Genomic DNA, 25,472 nt, shown 5'->3' with positions numbered 1-25,472 from the left:
GTTTGTTAGCTTTCCTCAATTTCAATTTGGGTTTAATTTGGATTTTGTGAGATCTTGATTCCCCGATCGGGTTGTGTCTCTATCTTTCTTGGACGTTCTATATGATAGCCGTGTGTTTTCATACGTGAGACTCTTGTAGGAACGGAACCCGAGCCATGGACAGTAACAAAACCGTGAGCCGTGGACGGTAACAAAACCGTGATAAAAACGTGTACGAATGTGGGAGGCCAGACCAAACTAAAAAATACGTTAGAAATTTTGCCTCTTTAATATTAGCTTTAGATAAATGATTGAATCCATTTTAATAAAGTTGGGCTATTCACAAAATAGATACATCTCTCGCGTAGTTTCATATAACTATACGAGAGATATATCCATTTATGAACAATAAGATATATGTATTTATGGACAATGCACAATATAATTTTGTTAAAATTATTTCAATTTTTTACGAAATGACTATACACCAAAAACGTGTTGTCGTGCAAGTGTACAGAATTTTCTAACCAAAATTAGGTATTATTATAATTTTTCTAGGTAATTCCAGAAAAATAATTACATTAATATCAAAATTCTGTTATACAAATCTACAAACTAGCAGTCTAGCACAGTGACATATTTTGGGCTCATAAGCTTTTCATAAAAAGTTCAATCTATTTTGATAAAATTGCACTATATCTTCTTCACAAATAGATATATCTCTCACATTGTTTCATATATGCAAGTTTATAGAAGTTGGCCAAACCTACCTGGTTGAACCAACCATCTCGTGCGTCCGATTTTGGACGCCTGGTAGGTAATGTCCTGTAGGGCTGTATCAAACACACAAAATATATCATCCGCGTGAAATTTTTCTAATTAGTCAGTTAATATAATTTTTTTATAAAAAAGTAAAATCAGAAAACAATCCTTATTTTTCTCTCAACTTTTTTTTTGGCCGAGTTCTTCTGAGGGCATTCTGGAGTTTCTCCCGCGTCTCTTGCCCTTGCATCCCTAATATTTTTTTTTCTCCTCTCCCGCGCGACATCCTTGCGACGGTCTCAAAATTCACTACACCACAACACCAAGATTAGCGATGGACGATCTGACGCTAAAAGCGGCTACAGCGATAGACAATCTGACGCTAAAAACTTACAGCAACAGACTTCTGCAGACGATATAAGTTATGTCGCTAAAAATCTTTAGCGTCAGACAGTACTTTTAGTGACAGATAGTCCGTTGCCTAGAATTTTTTTAGCGACAGATAGTCCATTGCTACTTTTTAGCGACAGATGCTCTGTTACTAGGCATATACCGACAGATCATCCAACAATCCATGTATTTATAGCAACAGATTGTTCTACAGGACAATATAAATATATAAAATAAAATACAATGAGAAAATATGTAGCACATATCATACCCAGATTCAAGCTTAAGGTCCATCACATAAAGATATAGAAACACATACCTCACATAGAGATCAATACATATATAACATACAATCTTGTCTTGCATAGTACATCATCCAACAAGTGATGCCACCAAAAGATCACATGAATGCACACCCAGCAAGCAATACTAGTAGTTTGTGTTTGACATACTAAGGTTTGTGCACACAATTATTTCTATGAACTCGAAAACCAAAAGCAATGGCTTACCAACACTAGAGCCTCCACCAGGTTATGTGCAGAACAATTTTTCAGAAACTCAAGCCAAAGCCTGTCCAACACTTTCTGAAAAATATAACAACCATGTAATTAGGCTGCATTGAGCATGGTCTATGGCAATTTTAACTAGATGACAAATAGAATTACTAGCAAATAACATATAAGTAAGAAATATATGTTGAACGTTATGATTACAAAAGTAACAATGTGGACATCCATTCCAATTTCTTTTGACTAGTCTATCTTTAGCCAAGATGGTGCCTCTCCCCATATACAACAAATGACCTTAATTTGAGTTAGTGAGTCTTAACTTCCTACCCATTTTGTTTTAATAAGAGCTGGATTGCATCGAATGGACTACAATCTTTCATATTTAATTGCGGCTATGTCACTTACTATTGTTGTGGTTTTCAACAAATAGTTGGAACGAAGAAGCTGCTAAACAGACTGGGGACTGCTACTGGTATTTAATTTTCTATATTTCCAAGACTCTCGAAGAATTTGTGTCAAAGGATGGTGCTTCACCCATGGCAATTGACTGTTTCAAGAAAACTGTAAGTACAAAGTTCATGACATATGCATACAAAACATCCAGTTTGTTCTTTATTCAGGGTAGGCACTCCAAATCAACAGTAACTGAGTAGCTAACCTATGTAATTTTCCTACTTTGATTTATTTGAAATGTATAGATAACAGTTGTGAACTTCAGTTTACATATTTCAGCACAGTTCATAGTGGTTGGATACATGTGCAAGTAATAGTTATAGTTATAATTTTCATCTCTAAACAAATGCCTTCTTTCTCTATCATATTTAGTATAGCTATTACCTATAAACTACTTTGTGACTTTATGACTTTGTAACAAGTGCACAAGTAATTTCTTGTGCTCACTGCAATAGTGAGGAACCTATAGAAACTAAATAAGTGATAGTAGCTCAATTGGTAGTCTTCACTTTGTGACTTTGTGACTTTGTGACTTTGTAACAAGTGCTCAAGTGATTATTGGCTCATATTTACCCTATGCATGAGATGTACGACGATCTCATGCACTAACTAAAACCTGCTCACCACCCAGAATACCTAGATACACTATTCAACCATAATTTGGACGCCTTTTATATCCAGTATTCCCATTGAAAAATTTCATTCAATGCTTATCTAGAATTTAGAAAATGACAATGTCAAGAAGCTCTAGGATATGTAATTAGTCAAGGAGACAAGCAGGCAGACCGTGTTGCATGAATAATTTCAACATGATTGAAAAGTCGATAATGCGAACATTCGATCCAAAAGTGAAGATAGCAAGTTTCTTTCGACCTACATACTAGTGTGATCTTCTTCATACTCCTAAGATCAAACTGCTTGGTGCTGATGTAGGTATCAATTTTAAAGGTGATCTATTATACAGATAACAGAAACAAAAAGTACCTACCTACCCATCATACTCGCTGCTATGATACTTAGCAATTGGTAAGTCAACCAGGCAGATAGAGAGACCCTGTAGTTGCGAATGAGATATTTCTAGATGATTGAAGTTGTCTGGGAAGCAAGCCCATTGCAATAATAATCTTGAGGGCCCTATTGCTAATAGTAGAAGCCATCACTTTGTGACTTTGTCAGACCATGAGCAGTACTACTAGCTAGTACTTGCATATGTAATTGAGATGTTATTTTCTGTTCACTTGCAGCCTCTATTCACTTTGTCAGCCTCTAATTTAGGGACATACCTGCAGTGCCCTTAAGAGGTGTACTAGATGCCTTCTTCCTTTCCTTCTTCTTGCATTCCTTTATCTATCATAGATAGGTTTAATTAGGACATTGGTCATGCATCACAGATCAAAACAAAATGAAAATTATGTCAAGTCTAGTTTATTACTTTATTGTATGGCCATGCAATGCTCATCTTGAGAGCACTAGCCATAGTCTGCATCTCGCCATAAGTTCGAGGCAGCATAGCATCCCTTCTCATCACAACATTGACAACTACTTCATAATATTCATTCCTGAGAGGCTGGCCTCCTACCATGGTGTTTGGATTAGTTGAAATGATTGTTCCCCTAGTCACAGCTAACTCAGATCTCAATATAGCAAATAATATCACATCCTTTCCAACCTGAAATATATGATGCTCCCATAAGAATTTTAAAGCAAGGAACGTATATGAAACCACAAAAGAATGTAGGAAGACAGGAAGATTACAAGGTTATCATGAAAGCGAGGGCCATCATTTGTTGCTGTAGTTGTCTTGTTTATAGGTGAATGGGCTGCATCGTGTCTATGGGGGAGCAAGCTCTCATCAGTTTCAACCTGAAGTAAAGATACACTCATGAGAGCTGTAAAACATGGAACATTTAAAATCACAGAGAAACATTGCTGCAGCATTGCAAGATTACATGTGTATCATTTGTAAAGCGAGGGAGGATACCATTTGTTGGTGTAGTAGTCATGTTAATAACTGAACGGGCTGCAACAGGCCTAGGGGGTAGCAAGCTCTCTTCTGTTTCAACCTAAGATAAATGATGCACTCATGAGAACTATAAAGCATGGAACATTTTTGAAATCGCAAAGACAAACATTGCAGCAGAAAGGCAAGATTACATGTGTATCATTTGCAAAGTAAGGGTGGATATCACTTGTTGGTGCAGTAGTCATGTTCATAGCTGATCAGGCAACAGTAGGCCTAGAGGGGGGCAAGGTCTCTTCCATTTCAACCTGAAATAAATGATGCACTCATGAGAATTGTAATGCAGGGAACATTTTTTAAATCACAACACAAATACTTTGCAAGGGCATAGGAAGATTACATGTGTATCATTTGCAAAGCAAGGGCGAACATTTGTTGTTGTTGTAATGTTCATAGCTGATCGGGCTGCAGCATGCCTATGGGGGAGCAAGTTCTCATCCTCCTCACCATAGTCATCATAGTCTTCATCCTCTACATAATTATCATAGTCTTCACGCCGAAGAGCATTATGTGCCTCGTCGATAGGTCTTTCAGGTGTTGGACTCTACACAAGAATCGGAACAATAATATTCATTGGCTGCTACTAGAGAAATATATGTGCACATTACGACATGTAAAGAGATAATTTAGTTTGAGTTCTTTACCGCATTATGTCATGAATTAGAGCCATGCTGTGATAGGACTTCAACATTTGTCCTTCCTTGTGCCATCCTTTCCTCTTCCAATTCCGCAATGCGTTGCTCAAGAGTTCTATTCTTACTTTCAGCTTTCTGTTGAGCAAAAATTTCCATTTGCATCCTTGTTGACATGAGTGCATTGATCCCTGGGGTACCAATCTCTTGGGGAGTTGGTCCTAGACCCAAAACACGAACACGTCCTCTTAGCTCCTTTGCTCCACAAACAGCAGCATACACATCGCCTTCTTGAATTGTTCTATCCTTCAACTCTGGTTGAGCTTCAATAATGGCTTTAATTTCATCCTACAAAATATGAATAAGTAAAGTGTATACAACAGATCCATGTTTCTTTTTTTAGGGAAAAACTTATGATCGTTCCTGCTGCCTTCCTTAAAGGTACTCCATTTTTTCTTATATGTGTATTGATGTACACTTCATCTCTTCGAGGGGGGCATCCAAGTGCTTTACCCTACAAGTTTATAACTATGTACCAATGAAAATGCCCCACAATAATTTACAAGATGAGTAACATGATAGGATTCTATACCAGATTATAACTACGACAAGCATGGCTAGTGCTTCCAGATGTATGATGAACCCTCAACTTCGCATGATTTGCTTTTCCTCTTTCAGTGTGAGCCTATGGTAGTAATAATTGAGATTTGCACATTCATAGAGGAGAATCTGCAGGATGCCTAAGAACATCATCTCTTGTTCTCTCCTTATCATTCCATCTTGTTAGACTTGCTATTTTAGAATATAGAAACAATCTTTGGAGCCTTTTCTTTATTGAAAAGTACCGAAGAACCTTCTTAGGAACCTTGTACACATGTTTCCCATCTAGACTCTTTCTAGCTGATTTCCAACAGTGAAATCTCACACTTTGGACATGATTCAGATTTTTCATGTTCCTTCCAATATAGAATACAATCATTGTCACAGGCATGAATACTAATGTACCCAAGTCCTATGGACTTAATCAATTTCTTAGTTTCATAGTAGTTTTCTGGGTAGTGTTGAGCCCTCAGGTAAGACATCATTAAATAGATCTAGTATAAGGTCAAAACTTTTGTTAGTCCATCCTCCAAGGAGCTTGATGTGAAGTAGCCTAATCAGGAAACGCAGTTTAGTGTACTTCTTGCAATTAGGAAATAATTCTTGACTATTAGCTTCTACCAACTTTTGGAGGTCAACTAGTTCTTTAGGAAGCTCAACGGAATTGTTGTCTTCGAAATCCCCTCTATCATCTAAACCACAAGCTAAGTCTCTAAGCAATCTAGATATGTCATCCTCTTCACTAGAATCTTCCACAAGTTCAGCACCATCACCATTGTCGGTATTCACATAAGAGGAACTAGCTTCCCCATGTAAGTTCCAAGTTGTGTACCCTTGTAGAAACCCATCACATATCAAGTGCTCTCGTATCTCACTTGAGTCTCTCCAAAATGAGTTAACACACTTTATGCAAGGGCATAGTATCTTGTCCCCTACTGCTGATTTTCTAAATGCAAAAGCTAGGAAACTATTGACCCCTTGTAAGTATGCCTTTGTGTGCCTAGCATCACTATTGATCCATGATTTATCCATGAGTCTTTATGGGGACTGAGCAGTGTACCTGTAGTACTTGAATCTATTGGCTGCAAGCAATGCGAAGAGGACGACGTCGATGCAGCAGATCTATAACTCGTTGGGTTTAGTGAGCTAGCTCCACGGTACTTTCACCTAGGGAGCTGAAATGAATAGGAAAGAATAAATCAATTATGCCTGCTTGTAACACCGGAAAAACAACAATCTCTTAGTATTACTAAATATATCAAGGCCTTGGTAATTGTAGGATGATCTCTTGAACTTAGACATGCTGGATGTACTCAACTATAAGTGAAACGAAGCATGTTCAGAAAGCATGGAAATTAATTTCTTCAGTAGCTAGCAAAAAAAATTGATGCACAAAGCTACACGTGTGCTGCAGCCTCAAAACTTTTACCATACAAACATACATTCAGAACTCATAGTTAATTTGGGACACAAATTTCTCAGGATGGTTGTTCAGTAAGAAACAAATATAGAAGCCCCAAAAAATTTCCATAATAGTTTTGGGCTTCCAGTAAGAACAAGTACTTAGACCCCTAATTATTTTCCGAATGGTTTCAGTAAGAAGGAAACATGGGATTCAATACATTAACCTTTGACTCTTGTTGATGGTAAGATTACAACAAAAAAAGAGAGCACAATTTACCCTTATAATTCATCTTCTTCATGCTAGTTGGACAAGGCATAGGGCATAAGGTATGAGGATTCAACGGGTAGTGTAATTGCTGGCCCGTCATAGCTCTAGTTTTTTTCTAGACAGATACATACTAGAACTAGCAACAGATGGAGAAGAAAAATCTAACTATAGATGCCGAATATCCCAACCTAAGAGCAACTCCAAGAGATTCCCAACCATAGCTGAAAGCTCTAGTTTGGTTTTGGTGAATTGATGAAACCCTAAGTGCTAACCTAGTTCATCAAGTGATCATGAGATAGGTAGCACACTTCAAGTAGAGAAGCAAATGAAGATCATAACATGACAATGGTGATAGCATGGAGATGATCAAGGGCTTAAACTTGAGGAGAAGAAAGAGAAAAACAAAAAGCTCAAGGCAAAGGTATAAACCATAGGAGCTATTTTGTTTTGGTGATCAAGACACTTAGAGAGTGTGATCACATTTAGGTTTGATAACCGTACTATTAAGAGGGGTGAAACTCGTATCGGAATGCGGTTATCAAAGTGCCACTAGATGCTCTAACTCATTGCATATGCATTTAGGATCTAGTGGAGTGCTAACACCCTTGAAAATATTTGTGAAAATATGCTAACACATGTGCACAAGGTGCTTGTAGGGTTGAGATGGGTTTGGGTCCCTCTCTCCCTCCCGCCGAGCTTGCGAGGCGGGATTCGGCGCTTTTGGAAAAATGAAATGTCTATTTTCTATTACGCCGGATGCAAAATTCTTGGTGGTTGGCACATTGGAGCAAGGGTGAAGAAGTTAGAGTTGAAATGGAGTTGGTCGAAATGATGCTGGCGTCGGTCTACTGACCGGACGCTGGGTCACTCAGCGACCGGACGCTGAAAGGCTGCGTCCGGTCGAGCTGTCAGATGGCATAGTAGGTAGGGTTGAGCACCGGACGTTGGTCTACGTCCGGTCAAGGTGGACCGGACGCGTCCGATCGAAAAAACATGTCTCGGGGAGCTTACTGGAAACAACCGGACGCTGGGGCTTCAGCGTCCGGTCAGTTTTGACCGGAGCGTCCGGTCAGCGTCATAACCGTTGGAATCTGACGAACAGCGTTTGAAGGGGATGACACGTGGCGTCCATCGGGCGACCGGACGCTGAGGGCCAGCGTCCGGTCAGTTTGACCGGAGCGTCCGGTCAGAGCGCGTTTTGCTCAGTGAAGGGGTATAACGGCTCTATTTGTTGGGGGCTCTATTTATAGCCCCATGGCCGGATCAAGGGATAACTCTTGCACATTTTCATTGACATAGCAACCTTGTGAGCCTAGCCAAAGGACTCCCACTCATCTACATCATTGATTCATCATCATAGTGAGATTGGGAGTGATCCAAGTGCATTGCTTGAGTGATTGCATCTAGAGGCACTTAGTGATCATGTTTCGCTATGGATTTCGCTTGTTACTCTTGGTGGTTGCCGCCACCTAGATGGCTTGGAGCAGCGAGGATCGTCGAGCGGAGGTGGTGATTGTCTCCTGGCTCCGATCGTGGTGATTGTGAGGGGTTCTTGACCTTTCCCCGGCGGAGCGCCAAAAGGTACTCTAGTGGATTGCTAAGTGGCTTGTGTGATCCTCATCTTGTGTTGGTTGTGCGGCACCCTATTGAGGGTTTGGCGTGTGAAGCCAATTAGCGCGTGAACCTCCAAGTGAGTGAATCGCCACAACGAGGACTAGCTTGCCGGCAAGCAAGTGAACCTCGGTAAAAAATCATTGTCTTCATCATTGATTCCGAGGTGATTGGTCATCATTGTTATTCATCTTCGTGATTGATTGGTTCATTCATCTACACGGCGATATAACCCTCTTGATCACTCTCTTTACTTTACCGCAAACTAGTTGACAAGCTCTTTAGTGTAGCTAGTTGTGAGAGCTTGCATGCTTGGTTGGTGTGGCTCTTTAGTTAGCCTTTGAGAGCACACTAACATAGGGTAGTGTCATTGCTCTTGTGTGAATTGACACTATCTAAACTAGAATTGTGGTAGGTGGCTTGCATTTTGAGTAGGCTAGCGCAACACTCGCTTCGCCTCATAATTGTCTAACCTATTTGGTTAAGTATTGTTGTAGAATTTTTTATTAGGCTATTCACCCCCCCTCTAGCCATTAGGACCTTTCAATAGCCCAAAACAAAATTTTAGAAACTGAGGTATAAATTCCGCCTACAACATCTCCCCTTTGTTTCTCCCAAAATTACCGCACCTCCAAATTTCTCCCCTGCACCCTACATATCTGCTACACGCTGAAGTTCCCCCAATCCTCTCCCGTGCTTGTTCACTGGCCCTTTGCTTGCTCTATGTAGGTCTCTCGAGAGTGCAGCTGTGGCACTCCACGGTCAGCGATTGCTGCCGATGATGATGCAGATAAAAAATACAAGGAAATATCACTAGCTGCCAATATTTAATTGCAATGTGGCTTATTTTTAGCTCCTGTAAAGGACAATCGTACTCTTATAAAGGACACCTTGAATTAGTAGACCCACTAGAAAGAATGCCTACTCCAGTCGAGTTAGGACCCTTCACACATGTTAATTGACTAATCGTCTACTACTAAATTCCAACAAATCCTACTCCAGTTGAGTTACGCATGTTAATTTGACTAACCATCTACTACTGAATCGAGGAGTTGGTGATAAAAAAAATGCAAGGAAATATCACTAGCCGGCGATGAAGCTTATTTTTAGCTTTCAGCACATGAAAGAAAGAGGCAGGGGAGAGCATTTGGACATACCAATGGATCTGCAACAGAAGCACGAATTGGAGTCACGGAGAAGGCGGAACCACTCCCAGTTGTGTGCTCCACCAGCGAAGTCGTGGAGATGGCAGAACTGCTCCTGCTTGCGTGCTCCACTATCACGTGCTCCACCGTCGTGTGCTCCAAGTGCGGGGCAGGCGGCACCAGGGGGTCGATAGGGCTCTAGGCGACGCTCCCGCGAGGACAGTTAGGCAGGGCCGGCGGGTTCTTGGCGGCGCTATAGGGTGGGCGGTGCAGTAGCGTTGGGCGGTCACAGAGCGGGGCGACGTGCTGAGTCACAGCGTGGGGCGGTAGGAATTGGGGGCGGGCGGGATTTGGAGCGAGCAGGGCGGCGGGCGCTGAGCTTTGGGCTGGGCGGGGCACTGGATTTGAGTGCGACCACGTGCTGAGAGGCAGAGGGCGACCGGCGCAATTTGGGACGGCGCGGTAGGTGGGAGTAAGGCAGCTACGGCTGGATTTGGGATTAGAGTGGGGGTGAGAAGCATCTAGGGTTTATCAATTGTCATTGTATTTGTGGGCCCACGCTAAAATTTTGTGCGTGAACTCAAAGCAAGCAGACGCGCGAGCTCAATGTAAGCCCGGTGGGCGAGCTAGGTGGGGGCCACTTCTTTTTAGTGTTAGATAGATTGACACTGTATATCCTTTTAGGGACAAACAGATTGACGCTATACATGATTTAAAACTTTAGAAAAAAAAAACCAACACATTTGGAGTTAGTATGAGAGAGAACAACTAGTTACAAAGTTTACCCATAAATTAAAAATAGAAATCACACTATTCTAGATGATCCTTACATGATCTTAGTGAACTAGTGTGATTTTTTTTAATGTGTGGGTCAACTTTGTAACTAGTTTTTCTTCCTCATACTAACTCCAAATCTGATGATTTTTTTTCCTAAAATTTTCTAAAATCATTCTCTATCAATTTATTTTGTTTGTTTTGTCAATATATACATATGAAAAGTTTGAGCAATTTAAATTTTGAATTTAAAAAATGCAACTTTCAGACAAGATTTTGGTTCCCCAAATGATTTCAGCTAAAAAAATAATAAATACCAAAGTTGAATAACTCATCAAGATCTACAACTTTTGTATTTATCATTTCTTCCATATGATAAAGTGGTAACGACATTGTTCACAAATGTGACACATCTCTCACAAGGTTTTATAAACTATATGAGACATGTGTAAGATTAGTGAACAATGTGTGCTAAGAATTTGTCGAAATGAACAAAATAAAAGTTGTATATATTCATGAGTTGAACAACTTTGGTATTCATCACTTTTTATGTTGAAATCAATTTGGGTCTCAAATTTTGGTTCCAACTTGTCATTTTTCAAAATTTCAAATTTGAAAGGTTTAAATTTTGTCAAATGAAAGAAATGACTAAAATAAAAGTTATAGATATTAATTAGTTGAACAACTTTGGTATGCATCACTTTTTATGTTGAAATCAATTTGGGTCTCAAATTTTGGTTCGAACTTGTCATTTTTCAAAATTTCAAATTTGAAAGGTTCAAATTTTGTCAAATGACAAGATGACTAAAATAAAAGTTGTAGATATTAATGAGTTGAACAACTTTAGTATTCATCACTTTTTATGTTGAAATCATTTTGGGTCTCAAATTTTGGTTTGAACTTGTCATTTTTTAAAATTTCAAATTTGAAAGGTTCAAATTTTGTCAAATGAACAAGATGACCAAAATAAAAGTTGTAGATCTTGATGAGTTGAACAACTTTTGTATTCATCACTTTTGCAGATGAAATCATTTAGGGTTTAAAAATTTGGTTTGAACTTGTCAAAATTCAAATTTCAAAATTTAAAATGTGTAAAACATTGTCACATCCAAGTTTGATCAAACTTAAATGCTGAAGCATGATTTTAGAAATTTTTAGAAAAAAAACCATCACATTTGGAGTTAGTATGAGAGAAAACAACTAGTTACAAAGTTTACCCACAAATTAAAAAGAGAAATCACACAATTCTAGATGATCCTTACATGATCTTAGTGAACAGTGTGATTTCTTTTTTTAATGTATGGATCAACTTTGTAACTAGTTTTTCTTCCTCATACTAACTCTAAATCAGATGATTTTTTTCCTAAAATTTTCTAAAATCATTCTCTATCAATTTATTTTGTTTGTTTTGTCAATATATACATATGAAAAGTTTGAGCAATTTAAATTTTGAATTTAAAAAAAGTGCAACTTTCAGACAAGATTTTGGTTCCCCAAATGATTTCAGCTAAAAAATGATAAATACCAAAGTTGAATAACTCATCAAGATCTATAACTTTTGTATTGGTCATTTCTTCATATGATAAAGTGGTAACGACATTGTTCACAAATGTGACACATCTCTCGCAAGGTTTTATAAACTATATGAGACATGTGTAAGATTAGTGAACAATGTGTGCTAAGAATTTGTCGAAATGAACAAAATAAAAGTTGTATATATTCATGAGATGAACAACTTTGGTATTCATCACTTTTTATGTCGAAATCAATTTGGGTCTCAAATTTTGGTTCCAACTTGTCATTTTTCAAAATTTCAAATTTGAAAGGTTCAAATTTTGTCAAATGACGAAATGACTAAAATAAAAGTTATAGATATTAATTAGTTGAACAACTTTGGTATGCATCACTTTTTATGTTGAAATCAATTTGGGTCTCAAATTTTGGTTCGAACTTGTCGTTTTTCAAAATTTCAAATTTGAAAGGTTCAAATTTTGTCAAATGACAAGATGACCAAAATAAAAGTTGTAGATCTTAATGAGTTTAACAACTTTAGTATTCATCACTTTTTATGTTGAAATCATTTTGGGTCTCAAATTTTGGTTCGAACTTGTCATTTTTTAAAATTTCAAATTTGAAAGGTTCAAATTTTGTCAAATGACAAGATTACCGAAATAAAAGTTGTAGATGTTGATGAGTTGAACAACTTTTGTATTCATCACTTTTGCATATGAAATCATTTAGGGTTTGAAAATTGGTTTGAACTTGTCAAAATTCTAATTTCAAATTTAAAAATGTGTAAAACATTGTCACATCCAAGTTTGATCAAACTTAAATGCTGAAGCATTATATTATAAATTTTTAGAAAAAAAAACCATCACATTTGGAGTTAGTATGAGGGAGAACAACTAATTATAAAGTTTACCCATAAATTAAAAAGAGAAATCACACTATTCTAGTTGATCCTTACATGATCTTAATGAATAGTATGATTTTTTTTTAATGTATGGGTCAACTTTGTAACTAGTTTTTCTTTCTCGTACTAACTCCAAATTTGATGATTTTTTTCTAAAATTTTCTAAAATCATTCTCTATCAATTTATTTTGTTTGTTTTATCAATATATACATATGAAAAGTTTGAACAATTTAAATTTTGAATTTAAAAAAAATGCAACTTTTAGACAAGATTTTGGTACCCTAAATGATTTCAGCTAAAAAGTGATAAATACCAAAGTTGAATAACTCATCAAGATCTACAACTTTTGTATTGGTTATTTCTTCATAAGACAAAGTGGTAACGACATTGTTCACAAATATGACACATATCTCGTAAGGTTTTATAAACTACATGAGATATGTGTAAGATTAGTGAATAATGTGTGCTAAGAATTTGTCAAATGAAGAAATGACCAAAATAAAAGTTGTAGATATTCATGAGTTGAACAACTTTGGTATTCATCACTTTTTATGTTGAAATCAATTTGGGTCTCAAATTTTAGTTCTAACTTGTCATTTTTCAAAAGTTCAAATTTGAAAGGTTCAAATTTTGTCAAATGAAGAAATGACCAAAATAAAAGTTGTAGATATTCATGAGTTGAACAACTTTGGTATTCATCACTTTTTATGTTGAAATCAATTTGGGTCTCAAATTTTGGTTTGAACTTGTCGTTTTTTAAAATTTCAAATTTGAAATGTTCAAATTTTGTCAAATGACAAGATGACTAAAATAAAAATTGTAGATAATAATGAGTTGAACAACTTTAGTATTCATCACTTTTTATGTTGAAATCATTTTGGGTCTCAAATTTTGGTTCGAACTTGTCATTTTTTAAAATTTCAAATTTGAAAGGTTCAAATTTTGTCAAATGACAAGATGACCAAAATAAAAGTTATAGATCTTAATGACCTCTACAACTTTGATATTTATCAAATTTTCATTTAAAATTATTTGGTGTCTCAAAATTATTTTAGTAGTTTTGATTTTAATTTTTTAAAATTTATTTTTTTTTCTCATTTTTAAAGTTTCAATTTTGTAATTTTAAACTGTAGTTGTTTTAGTTATTGTATTTGTAAATATATCTATAAAAAAATTATAAATCTTTGTACTGTATTATTTATTATTTACATGTGAATAATTCATTTTGATTTAGAATTTTGAAAAAAAATTCAACTATAGGGGTGGCTTATAACCTCAGCCGCCCTCTACAGTGGAAATAAAAGAATGAGGGTCATTCCCCTCCCCTCCCCTCCTTCCACTGCGTCGGCCCCGGAGGCGAATAGGGGCGACTAGGGTTTCAGCCCTTGGCGACACGTCGCCGCTGGACTACACCAAACCATCAGCCGCCGCCTCCCTCACCCCACCTGACCATCGCGGTCGTGGCTGCCTGGCGCAACACACCACACCTAATCCCGGCCAGTGCGCTCCACTCCCACCCCATTGGAGCAGGTCGAGGCTGGGGCATGGCGCATGGAGGAGGCAGGCGGTAGCACCCCACCCTAGCCAAGCGCTTGTCGTCCCACCGTCGCCCCCTCTGTCTTCCGGTCAGCTAGGGCCAGATCTGGCCAGAGCACTATGATTCTCACCGACAAGTACAGAGATTCAGGTAGTGGAGTATCTATTTCGGCCGGGCACGACAGATCTGGCGGCGACGCAACCCTGCTAATGCTCGTCCATGCGATGCGACTCGAGTCGTGGCGCCGCCGACCTTCCTCCTAACGTCGATGCGTCTCTCGGCGGTGAGGCAGGTCGCTGCTCATTACAAAGCTGGCTGATGCCCCTTGCCCAGCAACCACAAAGTGCGCTGGTTGCCTTTGCCCGCCTACCCTGGTCCATCTCACGCTAGCTGCTCCTTTCTGTTGGTTCCTCTGCAGGGCTATACGCTGCTGTGCTTGGGCTCGAGGATTTCTTACACGCGTTGCCTATCTCTGCACCCAGGTTACTTGTGGTGACGCCCTGCTTCAGGTTACTTTGCTTTAGATTTGATAATATTAAAAACATGCTTTGTTCTGATGCAGAGCCAGACTGACAGAGTGGCGCTACACTGGGTGACGGCAAGCACAGGCACATCAGGACGTATGTTGTAAAAAGGTACAGAAAACATGTGTAGTCCCTACATTCAGTTGCTATTTGCTATCCGATTTATTGAATACTTGAATTATATTGCGTTGGAAAAAGTGGGTGCAAAACGTTAGATTGCTCATCGGCCAATTGCGCATAATTTCTGACTGCATTAGATAAACATGATGGAACTAATTCTTGGTCGCAGCCAATATTTCTCATATTGGATAAATTTAATTTTTGTTGCATCTCACCAATCTTGTGGAAATTTAAATATTTGTGATACAGAATCATTGTACGCATGTCTCTTATATAGTTTATAAATAAAAAGTAAATTTGCTACTAGTAGTACCTTTATATTTTACTAATGTATTAAATATTTAACTGAGCCATAGCTCAAGCACTAGTTATGTAGTTTTGATCAGTTTTGATGTTCTGAAGCATTGCACACATATCTGTGATTCTGCATGTCACACTATCCTGCATGTTTACTTGTTTTTCAGTACATCAGCTAGTTTGTTCCTTATGCACATGTCCTTATGTGTTCTTGTGCTATTATAATAAGACTTAGAGAACGTGGACCTAGTATCTAAAGAAATTTGTTTAGTCGGATAACAATCCGTTTTCTTGCTATTGCCAAGAGAATTGACAATTCTACTTATTCATGCTCATATGTGCAGTGGAGGAAGCAAGCATGGCTTGAGCAGCAACATGGACATGGAGACCCTGTCGAAAAATTGAGAATGGGTCCGTTCCCTTTCTATTTGATTGTTGTTTTCTATTCGATCAATGTGAACCTGCACACTTAATCCTCTGTTCTGCCCCGTATCAGAAATGCAGCCAGGGAGCTGCTCACCCTGGATGAGAAGAACCCATGCTGTATCTTTGAGGGTGAGGCGCTCCTCCGCCACATGAACCGATGAATAGGTATCTTGTCATATATTCTTTCTCAATCAGTTTCTAAATGATCTTCTCATTTTAAACCTATGATCTTATCTGACATGTTCATTATCTTGTAGGAATCAAGTGAAAAGAAAAAGCAGAATCGCCGTAAAGTCAAGTATCATCAAGCTACGGGTTCTCGCAGCTATGTGGCACACTTACATGCTTATGTAAGTAAAGAGTACCATGTACATATTTGCACTAAACAACTTATTTTGCATTTCATCTGAGAAAACTTTGTTGTAATTGGTTATCTATGAAACAGAAGAAGAAGAAAAACAATGCAGAACCAAGCACAAAACAAAATGAAGAACTTGATGCGGTGGAGGCCTTCAAGACCCGCCATACCAGCTCCAAACATGGTCTGACTGAACTAGCAAGAGAAGCAGTTGTAAGTCACGACATCTGTTTCGCTGTGCCAACAACTATTCATTAATTGGATAATATGTCTTGTTTCAAACATTTTGTATTCTGTCTTTTGCTCAAAACTGGTCATAATCCAATATAGCTAGACATACTTGCTAAATAATAATCCTATGTTGTTGACTTCTACTTGTATTCAGTTACCTGACAACAAATAAATGACTCATGATTGCATACCTGTTTGGCATCAGTTTCTATCAATGCAGCATAGGTTTTTATTTTTTAAAATACATCTTGTATGATATTTCCTCCTCAAATTAATGCAATAAGTATCAACTAATGATGGGTCATTGCTGTTTCAGTCAAATATGGAAGCTTTGTGGACAGAACCTGTTGCTGAAGGTGAGACAGCAGTGTCCAGTGTGCAGGTTGACCTAGGTGCTCTCCCAGAACAGCTCAAACCTTTTCCTGAAGAGTGTTGGCATCAAACTAGTGCCATCCTCCAAATCATCATCGTAAAATGAAAGCGAGCTTCGGGAGCAACTAGCAGCTGAAGCTACGGCTGCTGTACAAGGTGAAATCGATGAACTCAGCTAGAGAAGTGAAGAAGCTAAGGAAAAGCTGGCGAGGACACAAAAGGAGATGGAGGAGTACAAGAAGCTGACAGAGATAAGCAACAAGGCAATGAAAGAGAACAATGCGCTGGTCAAGCGTATCTTGGCCATCAACAATGCTTCTTTGACATGAGCGCTGCTCGTAGCTGCTGGTTCATTAAGCAAGGGGTCTATTGGTGATTTTATTTATGTAGTAACTTATGTTGCTGGTGGTTGGCAACTTTTTATTATTTCCTGTGATGTTAATGTGAACTGAGATGAAACTAGTAGTTCAAATGTGATGTCTAGTGAGTTATGTGAATCGAGTTTAGAATTGTTGATTAAGTTGTTGGTCATTGGAATACTGGATCTGTTAATTTATGGAAGCTTTTGGTCATTCCAGTATTATTTGCATTCTGTAATGAAATCAGCATGTGCACTTGTGATGAATTATCTGACTTTTATGTGACGATTTGGTAATTGATTTTGTGATGAATTTCTATTTACTTCAGTGACAAAAATGAGAACCTATCACAGCAAGCCTTGTGGCCCAATAAAAATTGGACACGTGGACCATTCACATCACTGGCCACGTCGCTGCCACGTGGTCGGACACGTCACCTATAATGTGGACGTGCCACGTGGACAAGACACGTCAGCTGCCAGCGTGGCAGACGTCGTCTGGCCGCCTAACAGACGGCAAGTCATGACGAAAAAGAGGATATATCAATGATGAAAATAGATCATCATAGAAAGAATACACTTCTATGACGACAGCCATTTCGTCATAGAACAAATACACATCTATGATGAAAATAGACGTTTCGTCACGGTAGGTAAAATATGACGCGCATTCAATGACGAATACCATATCGTCACAAATTCGTCATAAAATAATATATGTGATGATTTTGGAGTCTTCAGTGATGAAAGAAGAGCATCATTGATGTACACATCCCTAGTAGTGGTCGTTGCCAAGCTCAAGCACCCCGCAAAGAGCAGCTCCGACCTCCAATCACGGCTACCCGCCTCGCCTCCAGCGCTTGTCGACCCCTAGCAGACCCCAGCAATGATGAAGGAGGTTGCTCGCCGCGTGTCATCGTTGCCGAGCCACGTCCCTGACGCAGCAGCTTCGACTTCTCACAGCAAGACCCACATCCACGCGTCGTCGAGGCGCCAAGAAGCGAAGAACAATCATCGAGGAGACATCGAGGCCACAATGAAATCCAAACGCGACGCCTTCAGGAAGGTAGCGACGTCGATGGTGCCACCATCGCTCGTCCAAAGTGGACCGGGCTTTCATCCTTGGATGATAGTGCTAGAGGGGATATACGACGCCCCCAACAGGGAAAGCGGCACCCACAGGTGTCGCCGTCGCTAGGCTTTCACCCAAGGAGTCCTCAAGCATGAACATCGGGCCAAGAAGCAAGGCCCCTTGCCATCTGTCACTGCCTTCACCGTTGTCCTACCAGCTCCACAGTAACCCCTTCAGAGGGGCCTCGACGCGTCAGCTGCACGCAGCAGCCACACAGCTGCGTCGACTTATCACCTCCTCCAGCCGGGCAATACGGAGCCAGACCTGACTCCGCTGCTCGTGAAAACACCACCGCACGACCAACGCCTTAGGCGGCCGCCGTCGCCGGCTCTTGGCACGTGCTGCCGGCGCTACGATCTGACATCAGCCACCAGCAGACACGTGCCCCACCCCCGTGGGCGCCGCCCCCTGTCCAGCGGCGTCAGAACCGATAGTAGATCACCGATGCCGACACCTTTTGCTGTCGCCGCCGCCTCCGCCTTGGCCAACCACCACCGTCGCCAGCCCTTCGAGAGAGTGCCAGGGTCTAGGTACCGAAGCTCCAGATCCGGCAGCGTGGGCACCGGATCCAGTCGCCCCGGACCCAATCTAGCGATCCGAGCCAACGTAGCCGCCACCGCCAAGACTGGAGGAAGGGACGGGCGAGGGAGAAGGGGATCCACCGTCGTCCCCACGCGCCAGTCGAGCACCAGCCGACGCCGCCAACAGCTGCGGCGGACGCCCCCGCCGGGCTCCACGCAGCCCGAGTGGGAGGAGATCCGTCGGACTCGCTGTCACCTGTGCCACCACATCACGAGGAGAGGAGGAGCCCCGCCATCGCCATCCCGGCGAGCCACGTGGCCATGCTAGTGGCTAGCTCCGGCGGCAGCGTGGCAGGGGGAGGGGGGAAGGGGTGGCTGCTAGGTTTTGGGAGGGCGCGGCCACCCGTGTCGCCCGCGTGGGGGAGCGACGCGGGGGCGAGAGAACTGGCGCATGTGGCATGTTTGAGATGCATGATTGGACATGTTAATGCAGTGATTCTGGGCTTTTGATGCCTCTTGTTCATTGGAGGTGCCTATATCCTGCAAAAAACATTGTATTGCAAGAACAAGTCTTGCTTGTTCATTGAAATTTGCTTATACAATTTAAGTTTGTTTGAAAAATGAATTTTATGATTATATAAAAGCTTGGATCGTTTGAACTATATAATCTTTCACGTTTAATCATAATTAAAATCCTTTAATTAATGGACTACGGATTAACAAAGACTAGAAAATGAATGGTTATTTTATCCTTAGCTGCAGTGGCGGAGCGTGAATCAAAGTTAAGGAGGGGTCAATTATACTGTAGCATCCTTGAACTACCACTTGAGAGCAGCTAGTTGTTCTGCTGCAAGTGTATTATTTATTACTGGCACGGATATACTCATATTATTACTACTGCATCTCTACTATTGTATGGCTAACTTGCTTGCTCGGACAGTCCTGCAGCTTTGCACTAGCTAGCATGACGGAGCTTGCACATCCGCAGCATATATCCTCATTTTTTATGGGGCAAGGGGGGCCAGAGCCCTCTATGGCCAATACGTGGCTCCCCCATTGCTTAGCTGCATAACTGAAAGACAATGTTTTTTCTAGTCTGAAGAAATATAAGGGTGAAAGTGGGGTAGTTGGTATGGAACTTGGAAGTTGGTATGCATGAAGTTATTGTAAGCTTGGCATAGTGACATGATGTTTAGAACCACTATATATATGCGTCTCTACTTTTTGTTATCTAAAGTTAGCCTTCCATGTTGTATTACTGGCTACTAGTATTTTCAATCGCTCGTTTATGAACGTTTCAGTATTATTTGATGATGCACACAGCATAGTAGAGTACAACAACTTATTGCAACGAACACACTAGCTTATAGCAACACAAAAAATCGTGGCAATAATAACATGTTATTGCATCCATCTAGGATTAAAGTTGCAATAAGTATTTAACAATTGCAACACCACGTAAGATTATTGCAACCCCAACAAAACCGTGGCAATAGGAACATGCTACTGCAATCATTTCAGAATTCTTGTTGCAACAACCGTCTAGCAATTGCAAGACCACCGAAAATTATTGCAACTCAGAATATCCATGGCAATAGTTACAAACAAAAGCAACCAAATCCAATATAGCTGTAATAACACCAAGTAATTGCAACGAAAATCAATACTAATGCAACTCCAATGCGCCATGAGAACTAATTGTAACACAATTCTAAAATGGTTGCAGTAGCACATGCCTGTTGCAACGACAAACTCACACATATTGCAACACATTTAGTCTATTGAATTATAGGCACATATTGCACCTATTTTATGGAAAGGTTGCCATACGCCCCTATTACTACCAAATTAGTAGTGTTGCAATGGTGTGGTGTGGCATTAGAGGGAAAATGAGTGATAATCGAACCAACTTTCTTAATCGTAAAAGATCCTATTCTAGATCATCTTATATAATTGTAGGGTCGAGTAAGTAGAAGGTTTGACCAACATGTTTCTTTGTTCCTTAGTGTACATGTTGCTCTCATGATTTTGCTCCATCTAATTTTATGTACTTTTTTGTTTTCAGATTTTCAGCTTCAGTGTATATGTTCCTCTAGTGATAGCTCCATATGATTGTACTTTTTTTGTTTTTGGATTTTCTTCCTAAATATACATGTGTCCTCTCGTGATCTTGCTAAATCTACACTATCTTCAGCATGGCCCAATAGCTTCATAATAGGCTCCGACATCTACACGACTTTTTCAATCGTCACTCAGTCCTGCTCGGGTGTCATGTGAGGACCTTGGTACAATTGTCTATCAGCCAGGACGACACCACTACAATGCCTTTTGTCAACCACGAATTGGAAGATGATCCACATGTATATGTTTCTCTGTAACACTTTGGTTATAACATTATGTTGTGTTACTATAGGGAATCTATTTGTCACATATTTTACGTGTTCCATTTATGTGTTACAATATAGTATCACTTTTGTAACATTTCACTTGTAACATTAACTTTTGTGTTACTATAATCGTTGCCAGTAACATATTTTTATAAAAAACGTGTTTTGTGTTACAATCCAAGTTTGTAACACATAATCTGTGTTACTACAAAATTTCTTAGGAACACATTGATGAATGTGTTACAAGCTAGTGTAACAATATCCTTATTTTGTAGTAGTGTAATTAAACTAAATAACTAATAATTAAACTAGACATCCATGCAGGGGGCCTGCTGGACGCTTCCTCCGACAACCCTCACCCTGAGAAGGAGGCGCCGGTGAACATCGGGCTCGCCGCCTTCGACCTCCTGGAGGAGATCAAGGCCACCGTCGAGAAGAGGTGCCCCGGCGTGCTCTCCTGCTCTGACATCCTCATCTACGCCGCCCTCAACGCGGCCAGCGTCCTCAGTAATGGCCACGTTCACTTCGCCGTCCCCGCCGGCCGCCTGGACGGCTTCGTCTCCAAGGCCGAGGAGGCCCAGGCGGAGCTCCCTGACTCCACCCACGACGTGCAGCAGATCATCGACAACTTCGCCAAGAAGAACTTCACCGTGGAGGAGCTCGTCATCCTCACCGGGGCGCACTCCATCTGCCAGGGCCACTGCTCCTCCTTCAGGGGGCGCCTCTCTGAGCCGTCGAGCCAGATCACCCCAGCGTACTGCGACCTGCTCAACTACAAGTGCTCCCAGGGATCCAACCCGCCCGTGGACAACAACATCCGCGACGAGGACTATGGCGTGATGGCGAGGTTCACGCCGGGGTTCACCAGCCGGGTGCGCAAGATCCCGGACTTCCTGGACAACTCCTTCTACCACAACAACCTCGCCAAGATCGTCACCTTCCACTCCGACTGGACGCTGCTCACGCACAAGGAGGCGTTCGGCCACGTCGTCGAGTACCGCGACAACGGCACGCTATGGGACGAGGACTTCTCCGACTCGCTGCTCAAGCTTAGCAAGCTGCCCATGCCAGCGGGAAGCAAGGGCGAGATCAGGAAGAAGTGCAGCGTCGTCAACCACCGCCTATATACTAAGCCAGCTGCTGTACCTACTACAATGGAAATCCAAGAAACAGGTCGTGCCCAATGGAATAATGCCTACATCAAGCTTATGGTTAATTTTTCCCTGTTCTATCCATTCTCTTGATTCTGATTAGTTGTACTGCTCTTTATATATTTTTTATTTAACATTTTTTTGTCAAATTGTTAACTTGTCTAACTCCGCCTATGGTGGGGCGTCTTTGGTGTTCCAGCATAGCAGGTCCCAAGCCCTGGTAAAGGAGGAGGGTTGTGTTAGGCGTGGCGAGCCAATGCAAAAACTTAGCCACTTAAATGGAGATGAAACCCGAAAAAAAATCGTTGGGGCGTAACCCTCTTAGTGACGCGCTATATCGGAACCCAGGTATGGTGTTAAATGGGTAAGGGCCGGGTCATCACCCCCGTGACACGCCGTGTCATGATCTGGGCATGGTGTCAAGTAACCAAGGATCGGGTCGTCGCTTCCTTAGTGACGCGCTACATCGGCGCCCGGGTGTAGTGAAAAATGAGCAAGGGTCTTCACATCAGAGTCGACGGGTGCAAAGGGTAAGGAAGCTAGTCGAACCAACTAGGATCCGTTTAGGTAGTTGGAATGTAGGGTCACTTACAGGTAAGTTAAGAGAATTAGTTAATACCGCGACTAGGAGGCGTGTAAATATATTATGCGTTCAAGAGACTAAATGGAAGGGTCAGAAGGCGAAGGAGGTAGACAATACAGGTTTCAAGCTTTGGTACATAGGGACAGTCGCGAATAGAAATAGAGTAGGAGTTTTGATTGATAAGAGCCTCAAGAATGGTGTGGTGGGAGTGAGAAGGCAAGGAGATAGGATTATCTTAGTCAAGCTTGTCGTTGGTGATATGGTCTTGAACGTAATTAGTGCGTATGCCCCCCAAGTAGGCCTCGACGAGAGTGCTAAGAGACAGTTCTGGGAAGACTTAGATGGCCTGGTTAGAGCTATACCTAGTAGTGAGAATCTTTTTATAGGAGGAGATCTTAATGGGCATGTAGGTACTACAAGCGCAGGTTTCAAGGCAGTTCATGGAGGTTTTGGGTATGGTAGTAGGAATCAGGAGGGGGAGGAAGTTCTGGACTTCGCGGTAGCTTTTGACCTAATGATAGCCAACACTTTCTTTAGAAAGAGAGAATCTCATCTAGTGACCTTCAGTAGCGGACAACACTGTAGCCAGATTGACTTTGTTCTCGCAAGAAGAAAGGACAAACGAGCATGCTTGGATTGCAAGGTGATACCAGGGGAGTGTGTTGTTTCTCAACATAAGCTTTTGGTGGCAGATTTTTATTTTCAGGTGCGTGCCCGTAGGGATAAACAAGCTAAGATTGAAAGAACAAAGTGGTGGAAACTGAAAGGGGAGACGTCAGAGATATTTAGGAAAAGGGTTATCAAAGAGGACTCTTGGAAGGAAGAAGACGACATAAACAATATGTGGGACAAGATGGCAACCAACATTCGAAAGGTAGCCTCACAGGTGTGTGGAGTAACCAAAGGAAGGGGATGCAAGGCTAAAGATACTTGGTGGTGGAATGAGGAAGTTCAAAGGGCTATTAAGGAGAAGAAAGAATGCTATAGACGCTTGTACCATGACAGGAGTGTGGACAACATAGAGAAGTATAAGGTGGCAAAGAAGACTGCAAAGCAAGCTGTAAGTGTGGCAAAGGGTAGAGCGTACGAGGATCTTTACCAACATTTGAGTACGAAGGAAGGAGAGAAGGACATTTATAGGATGGCTAGGGTTCGTGAGAGAAAGACACGGGACTTCAACCAAGTTAAGTGCATTAAGGATGAAAGGGAGCATCTCTTGGTAAAGGAGGATGAGATCCGACATCGATGGCAAGAGTATTTTGACAAATTGTTCAATGGTGAGAATATGGACACAACCTTTCAGTTGGATGACTCTTTTGATGACACCAATAGGCGCTTTGTGCGGAGAATCCAAGAATCTGAGGTCAGAGAGGCGTTGAAAAAGATGAAAGGAGGTAAGGCGATGGGACCAGATGGTATCCCAATCGAGGTGTGGAGATGCCTCGGGGACATAGCTGTAGTATGGTTAACCAAGCTATTCAACCATATTTTTTGATCGAACAAGATGTCTGATGAGTGGAGGAGAAGTATATTGGTACCGATCTATAAGAATAAAGGGGATATTCAAAGTTGTACAAATTACCGGGGAATTAAGTTGATGAGCCATACTATGAAGCTATGGGAGAGAGTTATCGAGCATCGCTTGAGAGTAATAACGCGGGTCTCTATGAACCAATTTGGTTTCATGCCCGGAAGGTCAACCATGGAAGCCATTTTCTTAATAAGACAAGTTATGGAGCGGTATAGGGAGAAGAAGAAGGACCTACACATGTTTTTTATTGACTTGGAGAAGGCTTATGATAAAATATCAAGGAATGTTATGTGGTGGGCTTTGGACAAACATAAAGTCCCAACGAAGTACGTCGGGCTCATTAAGGACATGTACAACAATGTTGTGACTAGAGTTCGAACAAGTGATGGAGACACGGATGACTTCCCGATTAGGATAGGACTACATCAAGGGTCAGCTTTGAGCCCTTATTTGTTTGCTTTAGTGATGGATGAGGTCACAAGGGACATACAAAGGAACATCCCTTGGTGTATGCTTTTCGCGGACGATGTAGTGCTAGTTGATGAAAGCCGGACAGGAGTGAATCAGAAACTGGAGTTATGGCGGGAGACTTTGGAGTCCAAAGGTTTTAGACTTAGTAGAACTAAAACTGAGTATATGAGATGTGACTTCAGCACTACTACTCGGGAGGAGGAAGATGTTAGTTTGGAAGGTCAAGTAGTGCCTAGGAAGGATACATTTCGATATTTAGGATCAATGCTACAGAGGGACGGGGATATTGATGAAGATGTTAGCCATAGAATCAAAGCAGGGTGGATGAAGTGGCGGCAAGCGTCTGGTGTCCTATGTGACAAAAGGGTACCACAGAAGCTAAAAGACAAGTTTTATAGGACGACGATTAGACCTGCTATGTTGTATGGTGCAGAATGTTGGCCTACGAAAAGATGACATATTCAACAGCTAAGTGTCGCGGAAATGCGTATGTTGCGTTGGATTTGCGGTCA

At 41.0% G+C, this 25,472-nt stretch overlaps 1 protein-coding gene, 1 long non-coding RNA gene and 1 pseudogene across 2 annotated transcripts in view; 2 read left to right on the top strand and 1 right to left on the bottom strand.

Moving 5' to 3' along the window:
* LOC136460526 (peroxidase 2-like) overlaps nucleotides 1-22,468 on the top strand; it is a 30,157-nt gene extending 7,689 nt beyond the window's left edge. Inside the window, exons 3-4 of the mRNA XM_066460186.1 lie at nucleotides 9,033-9,039; nucleotides 21,537-22,468. Of these exons, the coding sequence (XP_066316283.1) occupies nucleotides 9,033-9,039; nucleotides 21,537-22,468 (939 nt within the window). The remainder of the gene's footprint in view (nucleotides 1-9,032; nucleotides 9,040-21,536) is intronic.
* On the bottom strand, nucleotides 2,125-4,904 carry LOC136457272 (uncharacterized; annotated as a pseudogene).
* On the top strand, nucleotides 14,816-15,997 carry LOC136458140 (uncharacterized). The gene is made up of 4 exons (XR_010759913.1): nucleotides 14,816-14,980; nucleotides 15,061-15,133; nucleotides 15,784-15,850; nucleotides 15,936-15,997. It is a non-coding gene; the product is annotated as an uncharacterized lncRNA (long non-coding RNA).
* Nucleotides 22,469-25,472: the final 3,004 nt, after the last annotated feature.

The sequence above is a fragment of the Miscanthus floridulus genome, chromosome 6 (genome assembly GCF_019320115.1).
Source record: "Miscanthus floridulus cultivar M001 chromosome 6, ASM1932011v1, whole genome shotgun sequence".
In the NCBI taxonomy this organism is placed as follows: Eukaryota; Viridiplantae; Streptophyta; class Magnoliopsida; order Poales; family Poaceae; genus Miscanthus; species Miscanthus floridulus.
The sequence above is the reverse complement of the archived record's forward strand: the minus strand, read 5'-3'. Positions and strand labels throughout refer to the sequence as shown.